We start from the raw sequence: 14,540 nt of genomic DNA, 5'->3' as shown, positions 1-14,540 counted from the left end.
TTCGCTCCTCACCTAGAATCCAAATGAGCCAGATCAAAAATTGCATCAAGTTCCTTGATATTACACAAATCAACTGGCAGAAGCTTATACTTCTCACCATGCACTTCTCCTCTTTCTGCATGGAAGACTAACAGCTTAGAAAAATTTAGCTTTTGAAACATTGAAGATTGCTTTTAATAAGATGACAAGTTTTAGGAGCTTCAAGCTTGATTTCAGCAATCCAGATGATATCTACTGGCTATATACAAGAAAGCCAAAATTAAGACCCTGGATCTTTTGAGGTTGGTTTCAGGATCTAGATGGGATTTCAATTTGCCTTCATACAAGGAAACGAAAACAGCTTTCTTGTAGGGTCTTTATACAGGAAGAGGAAGCACAGAGAAGCATATAAGCTGTTTTCGCTACCTTCACCAATGAGCACTAGTAAATTTATATACATGGAATCTTACCTTGTGAAATTAATGGTGACTTGCCAATCTTGTCCCTTAAGTGTTCATGAGAATTAATTATTGCAGCCTTTTTACTGGTCACCTATACAAACAACACATTATAAATTAGTAACCGCTAAGTATTTCGAAGTAATGAAAATTAGACTCTCCAGATGTCCATCAAAGCATAGTTTGCAAACTTGGACTCACAGACAAGAAATTTCTGACTCCGCAAAAACTTGGCAACTTAAAGTGACACTTGAAGTTTTGGGAAAAAATTATATTTATGCAAAATAGGGCTGAAAATATATCAAATGAGTTTCATGGGGATCTGCAAAATGAAGACTTTCAGAGTGTAAACTTTTTTATCATATTTAATTTCAAAAGCCAATGCTTATAAGAACAACTAAAATAGATGTTTTAGTGTTTTAATCCATATTTTAGATGCATGCCACGAGTCAGTGGCTCAGCCTCACCAAGTAACTGTCGAAAAACTTGCCAAAAATATTCAAAAACTTCCCATAATTATTAATAATCTGCAAGTCAACACTGCAAAACTTTGCCTTGAATTCTTTTTGGCAAGTACTTGGCAACTCACCGAGCCTGCTAAGTGCTAACAATGCATCAAAGAAGTAATAACCAAAATTCAATCACAAATGCGCATTTTCAACAGGAAGATGACACAAATTTTAAATCCAGTACAGTTTTTAAAATATCTATATAGCCAGTTGATATAAATAAATACTGAGAAGCTTACAGCGTGTTATAGAAGAAAAAAGAAAAGAAAGAATTAATTGCTGCAGCTTGGAAGTTTTTTAACTTTGAAAAGAGTACAAAGATCTAACTACTGATAAAAAAACCCACAAAAAGAACATGATCATATTATAGTACAATAGCCAATTCATATACATTTCCATCTATTTAGTAATTAGAGACAATAAACTTCCGCAGTCAATATTTTCAAAAAAGCACCTCTGGGCAAACTGTACAGGAACAGATTGAATATCAATGTTCCAAAATTCTGGTAAATAAGTATATCTAAAAAATTGAAGTACAATCCCTCAAAAAAGTTTTATGTAATAATCGTGTTCATTTAAGTCATGTTGTAGCATGGTCACTACAATAAAATCCTAAATAGAAGATAATGAAAATGTTCTGTCCTAAATTGTAAGCACCTATAATTAGATGCTCAATAGAGCCCCATTTTAGCATGTGTGGGTTCCCACTTTGCTTTCACACTCTCCTAGCACTCATTGGACCCTTATTTAAATTAAATTAATATTAGGAGTCCCCTCTTAATTGATTCTCACCAAAAATCAATGAGCCTTTATTTCTAAGTGTGCTCTTTTCTTATTTTACGAATTCAATAACTTATATTCCAACATGGGCCCTATCTTGCTATCTGTGGCCTGCATTCTTCCTGACCCTGTAATCAGTTGTACCTTGAAATTTGGCATCCTCTCATTATGTGGGACCTATGATTCTGATTTCGTGTCTCTAATTAGTGGGAAGAGGATGCTCTTCCCTGATTTTTTAGCCGAAATTTGAATCATGGGCTCATATTGTAGATTTAGTAGGATTTCTAAATTCATGTCGGCCTCCTTCGAGTTTTGAGCTCCGAAATGTTGTGAGAGGTATAAAGGCAGCCTATCTCTCCTCATTTTCGTAAACAAGATCAAGATTTCAGGAGCTCTCCTTCAATTTCGTATCCAAGCATTCTCAAGCAAGATCACAAGCATTCAAAGTTTTTTCAAGGCAATCTTCTCCATAGATCAATCTTCTTTCCCTCATTGAAGGCCAAACAAAGGAGTCCACCATCAAGGAAGATCATAGAGCAAGCATCCGTTCAAGGTTTCAAATCATCATTCAAGCATTCAAGCATTGTGGCAAACGACAACATCCATTACCAAAGATTTTGAATTTCATGATTACCTTTTGAGTTTTTGTGGTAAGTCAAAGTTATTGCATCAAAATACTCGATCAGATTCAAAGAAGCATTTGCATTGCCAAGATAAAATATAATTCACTTTTCAGATCTAGCCTCTGCTATATGAAAAAATGCTTTCGTTTACCATATTTCATTTCAAGGTTGATTCCAAAACGGGGTTTGACCAAGGCAAACCCCTCTACACAACATTTTCCCTGTTTTTCTGTGTGCGGGAACAGGTGACAAATGCATCACAACCAAAATCTGGAAAGCATAGGATTTGACAAACAATCTGAATTTTGGATTATTGAAAAGTGCTGAGGATAGGGCAGCTTAGGCAACCTCTTCCCAAGAACAAGACGCCCTGGGAAATTGCTTCCCTGCAAATCAGCCTCAAACTGAAATCACAGGTCAGTACTGCTATTTGGTGGTTGTTTTTGGTGCGTACAGGTTACTATCTATTTTTTGTCAGTCTGTGTAATCTGAAAATTGTCACTCTTACCTATTATGTCTGCTGTTTTGTATCATTCAATCACTTTTCCCTAATCAACCACTCATATAAGTGAAGGATTAGAGATACTCATTAAGTATTTGATCCCACTCAATCCACATGGGCCATCCCTCTATTATAATGTACAATAGGAGACATGATTGATCTCCCTTGATCCCCATTGCTTATTGTACAAAAAAAAATTAAAAATACTACTATTCCCCTCGAGGGCTGAACTTCCTCACTCAATGTTTATATATTCCAATTCCATTTTATGCTTGGCAGTCACAACAAAAGGTTGTCCCTTATGCTTAATGAACACAATAGAAAATAAACAATACATAAACAACTATCAGAGTTCTTTAATGGAATATAATTGTTGTTGTTCAGTGCCAACCACTTTTACAGAATAACCATAAATGTACCCAACATATAGATCCCGCTGTAGTAATATAATTTATATATTATTTATATAATATACATTACTTATATAATATACATTATTAGTATAATATAATATAATTATTATTTATGAAAAGGCATGACTCTAAGATTGAAAATTATATATAGGGAGTATTATGGAAGAAATATATAGGCATGACTCTGGAAAAATAATATGGATTAATATGGAGAAGTATGGAAGAAATATATAAAACTAGTTTGCAGAGAGTCTGAATAGAGAAATTTGAATTAATAAATTAATGTCCGCACAGGAGACATTACATTACATCAGTGTTATGATTGCGATATTTTCCATTAAAAGAGAACGTCTATTATCTGCTGTCAATACTAGTCCTTTCTTATGATTGGGTTTTCTGAGACTGTGGAGGGTCTTTGATGCTTAACGATTATCTTTTTGTAGAGTTACACTTCTTGATGACAATCACTGAAGACTGTGACGAGTCTTCATCGGGAGCACATGAATGGTCTCTCTTTGTAACTGCCGTCAGGTTGTGAGCCACGGTAGTCAAGTTTCCAAATGTATTCCTTTATGTATGTCAGCAATCAAAATTTGAAGAGTTGTTTGTAACTGCTGTATTTGCAAATCAAAGAGTTGTTTGTAACTGCTGTATTTGTGGCTGTTGAGTCATAAAATACAATGTATCGTCACCACTATGTGGGAGTTGACGGATCATGTAGAATGTTTTTGGTAATGTGGTGGAGTATATTCTTAGGCTATGAACGGGGAGTGCTGATTGCTAGCATCTATACTATTAGCAGGGTGTATGCTCATAGCAGGAGTTATTTTATCGTTATTGTGTATATATGATTCAGATTGTCATGAGTCTGTCTGTAGATGAGTATTGTGTGGAGCACTGTCAGTTTTATATGAAGTCATTTATCATTCTGTGACTGAAGTATATCTGAGTCAATATTATTGTTAAGAGAAAATTAGTGTAGTGCTCATTAAGGCTGTTCAGTCTAATTATGTTGTGAAAATTGTATTCAGACTCATTCATTATTCAATAAAGCGATATTTCTTGAGGTGGCTGGGTTTTTCCCTCAAGGAGGGTGGTTTTCACAGGGTTTCTCAGGTGTTCTTGTGTTTTTAAGGTACCTTCTCTTTGTTTTATGCTATTCTGATTGAAAATTTAATAGTCTGCAATTTGTATACAGTGTGCAATTGTAAATGGAGTTCATAACATTTTAGTCAAAATACAAATAGCGAATTTATATCCTGCAATATTGATGCTTGTGCACACTTGCAAAGGTCACACAATATGTGTTAATAATGTTCTGTTTCCCGCATTTTTGCATTTGGAGTGTGCATTATTATGAACTGTTAGTCCAAATTATTTCAATTTAGTCAAAATTTATGGAGTGGATTTTATGTCCCACAACTTCATAGAAATAAACATGTTTGTGGATGGATGTTGATTTTTTGTGACAAGAGTTAAAGAATATAAGACAGAAATCTAGATCAAATACATTTCAGTTTTACATGTACTATTAATTGTTAGTGGCCTGGCTCATTAATATATTCACAGAGCATCTCACTAAAAACAATTTATTGAGTGAGCTGGTGTTATTTTTTTGATGCAGAGTGCTCAACATATATGACAGATAATCAAGTCAGAACACTTGTTTGAAATAAATCATATTTAAATACCCATTATTCGCCCATTGAAAATCACACTGAGTGTGCAAGTGGAATAAACTTCAGCCGAACAACTCCAAAATCCAACTATTACAGCCATCCTGTCTTAATGTGGAGGCCATCCTAGAGGCATTATTACTATTAATTATTAGTGGTCTGGCTCATTAATTTTTCCCAGAGCATCTCACTTAAAACCCTATATTGAGTGATATATTGCTATTTTGTTGATGCAGAGTGCTCTACATATATGATAGATAATCAAGTCAGAACACTTGTTTGAATTAACTTGTATTAATTACTTATTATTTGCCCGTTGACAATCACTATGCAAGCAGAATTAACTTCAGCCAAACACCTCCAAAATCCAACTATGACATCTATCCTGTCTTCATATGGAAGCCATCGTCAAGGTGTTATATAATCTTGAGCAAGTCTAGTACTGAAATGAGAAGTGTATGGATTTGTCCACTAGCAAGGGAAAGAAAACTTGGAGAGGCCTTCAAACCTTCGTGGAGAGAGAACTGGCATAGATAAGATCCTAAAATTCATCCTTTCTATTTATTTTAGAAGAGATTCTGCTTATATTGCACGTCAATAAGAAATTCAAACTCAGTCAGCCAATGTAGGTTGAAAAAACTCCAACAAGACACCCTGACCTACCTTGGGTTTATTTTTGTATATCTTTATTATCATCAGGGCCTTTTTGTATCCCTGATGCCTTTTCTGGTCTTCTATGCTCTCCACCTTATTTCCCTTTCAGCCCTTAATTGGGGATGAGCAAAAAACTCATGCTTATCATTATAACTAATTTAGAGTTTGCAGTCCCTTTGTCCGTTATTGGATTCGTGTGAGTACTAATATCTATATCAAATTAAGCTAGCCCCATGGCCTCGATGGGGCGGTGATCAGTTCCAATTGCCAACATTAAGAACAACTGAAATTTGTTAAAAGGCAAAATAAAGGTAGCAGAATAAAATTCTCTATTTGTAACTACAAAAAGCTGCATGTAAAACAGTAAAACTATCAAATGAATGTAATAAGCCAAAAACTAGCATGACAAAATGACTAATAAATCTCCAAAAAGCATAGAAAAATCAAGATAAATTAATTACAGAAAAAAGGAAAATGGTATTAATCAACAAAGATGATACTACCTCCTTAAAGTCTAACTCAACATATAGTGCTGGAGCTTTCCCTTCTTCCTGCATTATTTAAACAAAGTAAATAAGATCAATAATAGCATTGTTCCATAAGGCAGGTTATGCTGTGCAGTATAAGATATCCGATAAGTCTTGACATAGTCAAAATTTCCTGATCAGGAAAATCTAATGGAAGAGCACATCATTTAAAACAAAAAGGAGCAAGATAAGATTAAAGAAATTTCCAAAAAAATTGATAATCTAACATTTACTAGACTTTTATACATAATCTAATGTTTTCTAGACTGTTTTTTGTTTTTTATCGGTAAAAGGCCGAAGCCAAGATTAATTATTATATGTTGTAATTTATTATTATTATTTATTAAGCTCAAGTAGACTAGAACCCAAGACCTCTTAGATAAGAGGCTCACAATTTACCATTGTGTTGTAGGCTCTTGCCTAATGTTTTCTAGACTGTTATTCAATAGGAAAGGAGTATAGATGTCATGTACCCTGATTGAAGCCCAATTGTGATACTCCATCTATCCCACCAATTTTGAGAAGCCTTAACACACAAAATTGAAAAGGTGACAAGCAAAGAAAAATCGATTAAGGCCTTACAACAAGAAGATTCAATCAATATGGAAAGTATATATCTGTAAATGAGGATTCTTTATCCTTAGCCACTTCTGCCTTGCATACCTTATGAAAAAATTGCATTTTATTTCTGAACTTGCAAAAGTTCTGGGCTAAACCAGAGGTTTTCTTGACTTTGTTCTTTCCTGCTAGTGCCCACACTGAATGAAGATGTAAAACTTTTATATTTATTTAATAATTTTTTGGCTTTGACCTATTACCTATCAAAAAAAACAAGACTCAAAACATTATAAATTAGGTGAGAGCCTACAACACAATGGTAAGTTGTGAGCCTCTCATGTGGGAGGTCTTGCGTTTGAGTCTACTCAAGTTTAAAACATAAATTAAATTAATTACAACAAGTATCAATAACTAATCTAAGGCTTCGGCCCACTACAGATCAAAAAAATTAATAATAATAATATAAATTAATACTACATATTAAATGATAATATTGTTCGTGTGATGATGTGCAGTAATGTTTGATAGAAGTTTTCGATAGATCATAATTTGTGTCTTGTTATTGCTCGCAACCAAATGATCTACAACTTTCAGATCAGATATACTGGTAACAGAATTGATCAGAGAGTTCAAACAGTTCAGTATAGGATGAACCGGTAAAGGCATTCAGCTTGAATGTTTTGGATCCACGACGAATGTTTTTGTGAATTATGAGTTATGGCTTACAAGATATGTTTGTAAGACATGATTGAAGATGATTGTGAAGAGAAATCTACTGGGTATGTACAGGAAGTCAGGATTTCTTAAAGATTGCAGTTTACAGAAGGAAGAACAGTTAACAGGCAGAGTTAACATGGAAAGATTCAATGAACCGGTACAATTTGTGATCAAGTTTGGTAAAGTGAGTTGATATCTGTGAAAAGGCCGACATGAAGGCACAGAATTCAAGGTACTGGTTCTTGCTTTTAAGATTTGAATTGATTTTGAGGATGACCATTGGAAACGAGTTAAAGTTTTTCCATTGCCTCAAACAACAATATAAAAGTGATGTCAGATTAATGTGTGATAGGAGAAGAGGTGTCATGATGCAAAGTTTATGAACTATAATTGCAGTGCAGTGTGTCTAGTGTTAATCCTAAAATAACTCTGATAACATAATGGTCTGGACTGCTGATCCTAGCAATGCATTAATATCCTTTGTATGGATTTAACCTATTAAATGCATTATGATATTTACCTAATCAGCGTCCCTCTTAGAGCATTTGTTAGAGCATTTATTATTGTTCTAATTGTCATATTTAGTGTTAGTACATTTACTAACTAAATCTGTTTAGATGAGACGCCAATCTGGGCTAACTTATCCTTTGGTTTGTAGGGCTGACCAAGGAAGAGTTATGTCCTTTCTTAGGACATGACTCTTGGGTACCCTATATATATGAGATAGGCATGTGGATAAAGGACACACAAGAACAAGAAGTCTGTTCCTTTAGTATTCTCTGCCTCATTCGAATTTGTAGCAGAATATATATTATTGCAGAATTATTATCTCAGTAAGAGGGACTAATATATCATCCTTAACTAAGCAAGTTCATCTCCAGCACTAGAAATGTTTAATATCAGTTTGTTTTAGTAGAATTTGCAGAAACTACACATGGTATCAGAGCTCTAGTAGTCGAACCTAGGCTCTACAAATTAAACAATCAGGATATCTAGCATCATTCTTCTATCTTCAATGGCATACACAATCAAACCCAAGAACAAGTTTGATGGGAAAGAACACTTCAATGCTTGGAAATTCAGAATCATGACGACTCTTGAAGAAAATAATGTAAAATAGTTTGTTGATTCAGCATCCAAACAACCTGCTACTGAACCTAATAAAACTATCTGGAGTAAAGGGAACAGAAAAGCCATGTAGATCATATTAGATGGAGTAAAAAATGAAATAGTACCCATGCTAATTAAACATCAAATAGCATTTAATATGATGAATGATTTATTATATGCATATGAGGTCAACAATGCAACTAGAGTCCTCGCACTAAAAAGGCAACTAAATCATACACAGATAAAGAAAAGAGAATCGATGAATTCTTACTTCCTAAGGGCTGCCAGTCTAAAAGTTGAACTTGCAAGTATAGGAACCATAATTGATGACAAGGAACTAACACTGATGGCTATAGATGGGTTACCAGATTCATGGGAAACATTCGCACAAGGAGTAAGTGCTAGAGACAATCTTCCTGACTTCAATAGACTTAAGGGAGATTGTCTTCAGGAAGAATCTAGAAAACTTAAGAAAGGGGGAAAGTTGAAAACTAAAGATGAAGAACTTCATGTTCTCAACACAAATTCCTATAAAGGTAAGAAGAAACACTTCAAGAAGAAAAAGGGTAATCAAACGAATGACAAACCTAAGAAAGATCTATCCAAAATAAAATGCTTCAAATCTGAAAAATTTGGACACTATACATCTAATTGCCGTGAGAATTCTAAGCAGCAAGTAAACTGTACAAACATTACTAGGAAAGAAGATAACCATGATCCTAAGAATCGTGTATTGTATTCGGCATTATCAAATGAAGTCTCAAGTAAGGCATGGGTGATTGATAGTGGATCATCTCGACATATTATAGGATAAAAAGAAGCACTAGACTCTATATCAAAAAAGGTTGATAGCAAAGTCACCATCGGTGATAATTCAACACATTCCGTCAAAGGAATTGGAAATTGCACCCTGAAACTGAAGTCGAGTAGTGTTCTATATCTCAAAGGAGTACTCTATGTACCAGGAGTAAAAAGGAACCTAATCTCTGTTACAGCACTTGAAGATGATGAACATAATGTTGCATTCATGGATGGTAAAGTATTAACCTAGTCTACGAACTCTTCATTTAAGAAATCAAAGTTGATTGGTCAAAGAAAGGGATACTTATATGAATTAAATACAGAATCTAGTCGACCTATTCAAGGCTTAATTCATGAAGCTGCTGATATAAACGAAATATGGCACAGAAGATTAGGTCATCTAAATTTCAAAACCTTATCAACTATGGAAAAGATGGTAACTAGTTTACCTAAGTTGAATAAAGATCACTCAAGCATATGCAAAGGATGCACCCTGGGTAAGAACAACAAAAGTCAATTTCATGATAGCAGTAGAAAAACTAACAATGTTTTGGAATTAATCCACTCATATTTATGTGGACATATGTCTATTCCTTCTCTTGGAGGATCCTGGTACTATTTACTTTTTATATTTGAATTTTCTAGGAAAACATATATTTACTTCTTAAAGTGTAAAGAATCAAAAGAAATACTTAAGAGATTTAAAGAATACAAAAACTTAACTGAAAACTTATCAAGACACAAAATTCAAACTCTTAGGACTGATAATGGAGGGAAATATACTTCAGATTTGTTTAAAGAGTTTTGTAAAGAAACAGGAATTAAGAGGAAGTATATTGTTCCTTATAATCCACAATGAAACGGAATAGCAAAAAGAAAGAATAGAACAATTATAGAAGCTGCAAGACCTATGATATTTGATCAAAATCTAGAATATTATCTTTGGGCAGAAGCCTCTTGTACTATTGTCTATATTCAAAACAGAAGTCCTCATTCCTATCTTAGAGATAAAACTCCTGAAGAAGTCTTTACTAAGGTTAAACCTAATATAAGCCATCTTAGGATTTTTGGGTGCCTAGTATCTATACATGTTCCAAAAGAAAAGAGAACTAAGTTAGAACCCTCTAGAGGAAAGGTATTTTTTTCGAGTATAGTGAAACATCTAAAGCATATAGGATTTCCATACCTGGTCAGAAAAATATTGAACTTAGTAGGGATGTAAGATTTGAAAAAGATTTAGTATTCAAAAGAGCCCTAAGTTCTAGAGATCCCTCTCCCTTACCTAGTTCTAAAGGAAATACTGAATCAGAGTTTCAGAGGGAGAACATTGAAGAAATTGAAAATGAAATTCAAGATCTTAATCTTGAGTAAACTCAAAATCCAAAGAAAGACGACTTTGGGCCATTAAGACAGTAGAGGAAGCAAAAGAGTTTGTTGCACCATTTGGAACCTTTAGAGAAAGCAAAAGACCCAAAAGATTTTCTAGTTATGCAGCAAACATGAGTGATTTATCTAAATTAGAACCAACCAATGTTTCAAATGTTATTAAACGTACAACTTGGAAGGATGCCATGACGAAGAATACCAATCCATTATGAACAATGATGTTTGGTAAATTCTTCCAAGACCTGAAGGAAAATCCGTTGTTTCTTCTAAGTGGATATTTAAAATCAAGCATGCTACAGACGGTAGTATTGAGAAATATAAAGGCAAATTTGTATCCAGGGGATTCTCTCAAAAAGAGGGGATTGATTATGAAGAAACCTTTACTCTGGTTGCCAAATACACCTCTGTAAGAGCAATCCTAGCTATTGCAGCATCGAAGGGATGGAAAGTACATCGGATGGATGTAAAAACAGCATTTCTGAATCGAAAGATTACAGAAGAGGTATATTTGGAGCAACCTGAAGGATTTGAAACTCATAATAACCTTAAAGATTTTGTTTGCAGGCTCAAGAAAACTCTCTATGGACTTAAATAGGCTCCAAGGGCATGGTATGAGTGAATTGATAAGTATCTCACCGGCTTAGGATTCTCCAAGAATGAAGCTGATCCAAATCTATATTATAAAAGGGATAAAGATGATATGGTAATTTTGATATTGTATGTTGATGATTTACTAATAACAAGTGGTGATCATCTCATAGATCAATGCAAGAAAGATCTAATCAAAGAACTTGAGATGAAAGATTTGGGACTTCTTCATTACTTCCTAGGACTACAAATATGGCAGAATTCTGACAGCATCATACTTAATCAAGGAAAGTATACATTAAATACCTTGAAGAGATTTGGAATGTGGAACTACAAGTCTATGTCTTCTCCAATGGAGACTAATCTACATAAACTTAAGGAAGCAACAATAGAATCACCCTCCATAGAGTCTACACTTTATAGACAAATGATTGGGTCTCGTATGTACCTGGTAAATACAAGACCTAATATTTGCTATGTTGTTAACACCTTAAGTCGGTTTATGTGTGAACCAAAGGAGATTCATCTAGTTGCAGTCAAACACATTACAAGATACTTACAAGGCACTCTTAACTTTGGGCTCAAATATGAGAAAGATGACTTGGATTTACATGGATACACAGACTCTGATTGGGGTGGAAGTGTTAAGGAAAGAAAAAGTACTTCAAGATGTTGTTTCAGCTTAGGAATAGCAATGATATCATGGATATGTAGAAAGCAGTCATCAATAGCACAAAGTTCCACAGAAGCCAAATACATTGCAACAGCAATGGCCTCTTGGGAAGTAGTTTGGCTTAGAAAGTTACTTGTGGGATTATTTGGTCAAGCCATGAATCCTACAATTATTCATTGTGATAATTGGAGTTCCATCAAGCTCTCTGTAAATCCCATGACAGCTCCAAGCATATTGAAATTCCTTACCATTATGTTAGAGATATGGTAGACAGGAATACTGTAAAATTAGAATACAATTGTATTGCAGATCAGATAGCAGATATTCTTACCAAACCTCTCTCGAGTGAAGATAGACCACTTCAGGAAAAGACTTGGTATGGTTGAATTATGAAACAATTGTATTCTTTAAATTATTAATGAAATATTTTTTGTCAGGCTATTAACCATTATGGGCTTCACCATTTGTATTCATTATTTAAGAGGTGACGATCTCTAAGATAATGAACACTTGTATAAAAGACATTATGAGGGATGAAGATCTCTTAGATAATGTGTTGAACAGTAGAGAACTACTCTCAGATCTAGATGAGTTCAAGATCATTTGTGATGTAGACATTTCTATGCCTATGAGTCACAACTTGGATAAAGGAAGAATTTTATTATTCTCCAGAGTTTATCCTGTGTTCTAGTAGATCTTAACTCAGGATCATGTTGTGATATAGGCCTACCAGTACCTATGATTCACAACTTGGATAAAGGAAGAATTTAATCATTCTCCAAACTTTATCCTGTATATTGCATTCCATGCAATTCTATAATCACAAGTATATCATATCACAGGTATGGTAATATGACATTGTATCATGTGTTCAATGATACCACATGCTTAGAGGATTTAGATAGATATAGAGTATCAATCTATACTTATTCATCATAATTGATGTTGCTAGGTATGATTATCTCTCATTATGATTATCAAGTTAAGAGGAAGTGTTAATCCAATCTTAACTCAGGATCATGTTGTCATATAGGCCTGCCAGTACCTATGATTCACAACTTGGATAAAGGAAGAATTTAATCATTCTCCAAACTTTATCCTATATATTGCATTCCATGCAATTCTGTAATCACAAGTATATCATATCATAGGTATGGTAATATGACATTGTATCATGTGTTCAATGATACCACATGCTTAGAGGATTCAGATAGATATAGAGTATCAATCTATACTTATTCATCATAATTGATGTTGCTAGGTATGATTATCTCTCATTATGATTATCAAGTTAAGAGGGAGTGTTAATCCTAAAATAACTCTGATAACATAATGGTCTAGACTGCTGATCCTACGGATCTAGCAATGCATTAATATCCTTCATATGGATTTAACCTATTAAATGCCTTATAATATTTACCTATTCGGCATCCCTCTTAGAGCATTTTTTATTGTTCTAATTGTCATATTTAGTGTTATTGAAATGATCAACCTTCACTTTAGAAAGAGCCTTGGTGAGAATATCAATTGTTTGATCACCTATATTAATATATTCCAACTGAATAGCTCTTCTTTCCACCATGTCTCTTACGTAGTGGTAAAGAATTTTTATATGCTTGGATCTATCATGAAATTGGTGAGAATGTCAGTTGTTTGATCACCTATATTAAAATATTCCAACTGAATAGCTCTTCTTTCCACCATGTCTCTTACGTAGTGGTAAGGAATTTCTATATGCTTGGATCTATTATAAAATACCAAATTCACGGATATCTTGATACAACTTTGGTTATCACAGGAATAGTGGTAGGTTTCAGAGACTCACAGAATAGGCTAGAAAGCAATTTTCAAAGCCACATTGCTTCTCTAGCTCACATAGTTGCTGCAATATACTCGACCTCAGTAGAACTCTAAGCAATTGAAGCTTGCTTCCTACAAATCCATGAGATCATAGCTGATCCTAAGCTGAAACAACATCCTGATGTGCTCTTCCGGTCGTTTACACTTCCAACCCAATCAAAATCAGTATATCCATGCAACTCCAAGCTGGTATTCTCATATTTATGTTCATACCCAATAGTGCCTTGAAGGTACCTTAATATATGCTTCAAAGCAACAAGATGTATTTCACGAGGTTCAAACATGAACTACTTAATGCATTTACAGCATAGCAAATATCAAGTTGAGTGTTCACAAGATACATCAGATACCCAATTATCTATCTATATAAAGTGGGATCAACTAGTCTGGATTCAGCACTTGCTTCCTTTAGCTTGTGTAAGTTGGTTTCCATAAGTGTTGACACAGGTCAACAATTCCACATTCCAAATCTTTTCAAATTATCAACAGTATAATTCTTTTGATGTAGGAAGATATTCCCAGACTTCTGACGAACTTCCAATCCAAGGAAGTAATGAAGAATCCCTAAGTCCTTCGTGTCAAATTCAAAATTCAAATCTTTCTTACACTAATTAATGAGATGGTATTCTCCTATAATCAGAAGGTCATCAACATAAAGAATTAGAATCAACATATCACCTTTAGTTACTTCAAAGTAAAGATTTGGATCAGCTTCATTCTTGGTGA

General features: G+C 34.1%; 1 protein-coding gene across 4 annotated transcripts in view; it reads right to left on the bottom strand.

Annotated features, from left to right (window-relative positions):
• The window catches only part of SBI1 (Leucine carboxyl methyltransferase), a 118,795-nt gene that overhangs the window by 32,279 nt on the left and 71,976 nt on the right, over positions 1–14,540 (bottom strand). The window contains exons 4-6 of one of the 4 annotated variants that reach the window (XM_089786485.1): positions 6,098–6,145; positions 450–531; positions 13–115 (exon numbers count right to left, since the gene is read on the bottom strand). In XM_089786485.1, coding sequence (XP_089642611.1) covers positions 13–115; positions 450–531; positions 6,098–6,145 — 233 coding nt within the window. Of the gene's footprint in view, positions 1–12; positions 128–449; positions 532–6,097; positions 6,146–14,540 lie in introns of all 4 variants that reach the window. The other 3 variants (XM_089786484.1, XM_089786487.1, XM_089786486.1) reach the window with 3 other exon arrangements.

This window comes from Cupressus sempervirens, chromosome 6 (assembly GCF_028749045.1).
Source record: "Cupressus sempervirens isolate cs-2001-9-10 chromosome 6, ASM2874904v1, whole genome shotgun sequence".
Lineage (NCBI taxonomy): Eukaryota > Viridiplantae > Streptophyta > Pinopsida > Cupressales > Cupressaceae > Cupressus > Cupressus sempervirens.
The sequence above is the reverse complement of the archived record's forward strand: the minus strand, read 5'-3'. Positions and strand labels throughout refer to the sequence as shown.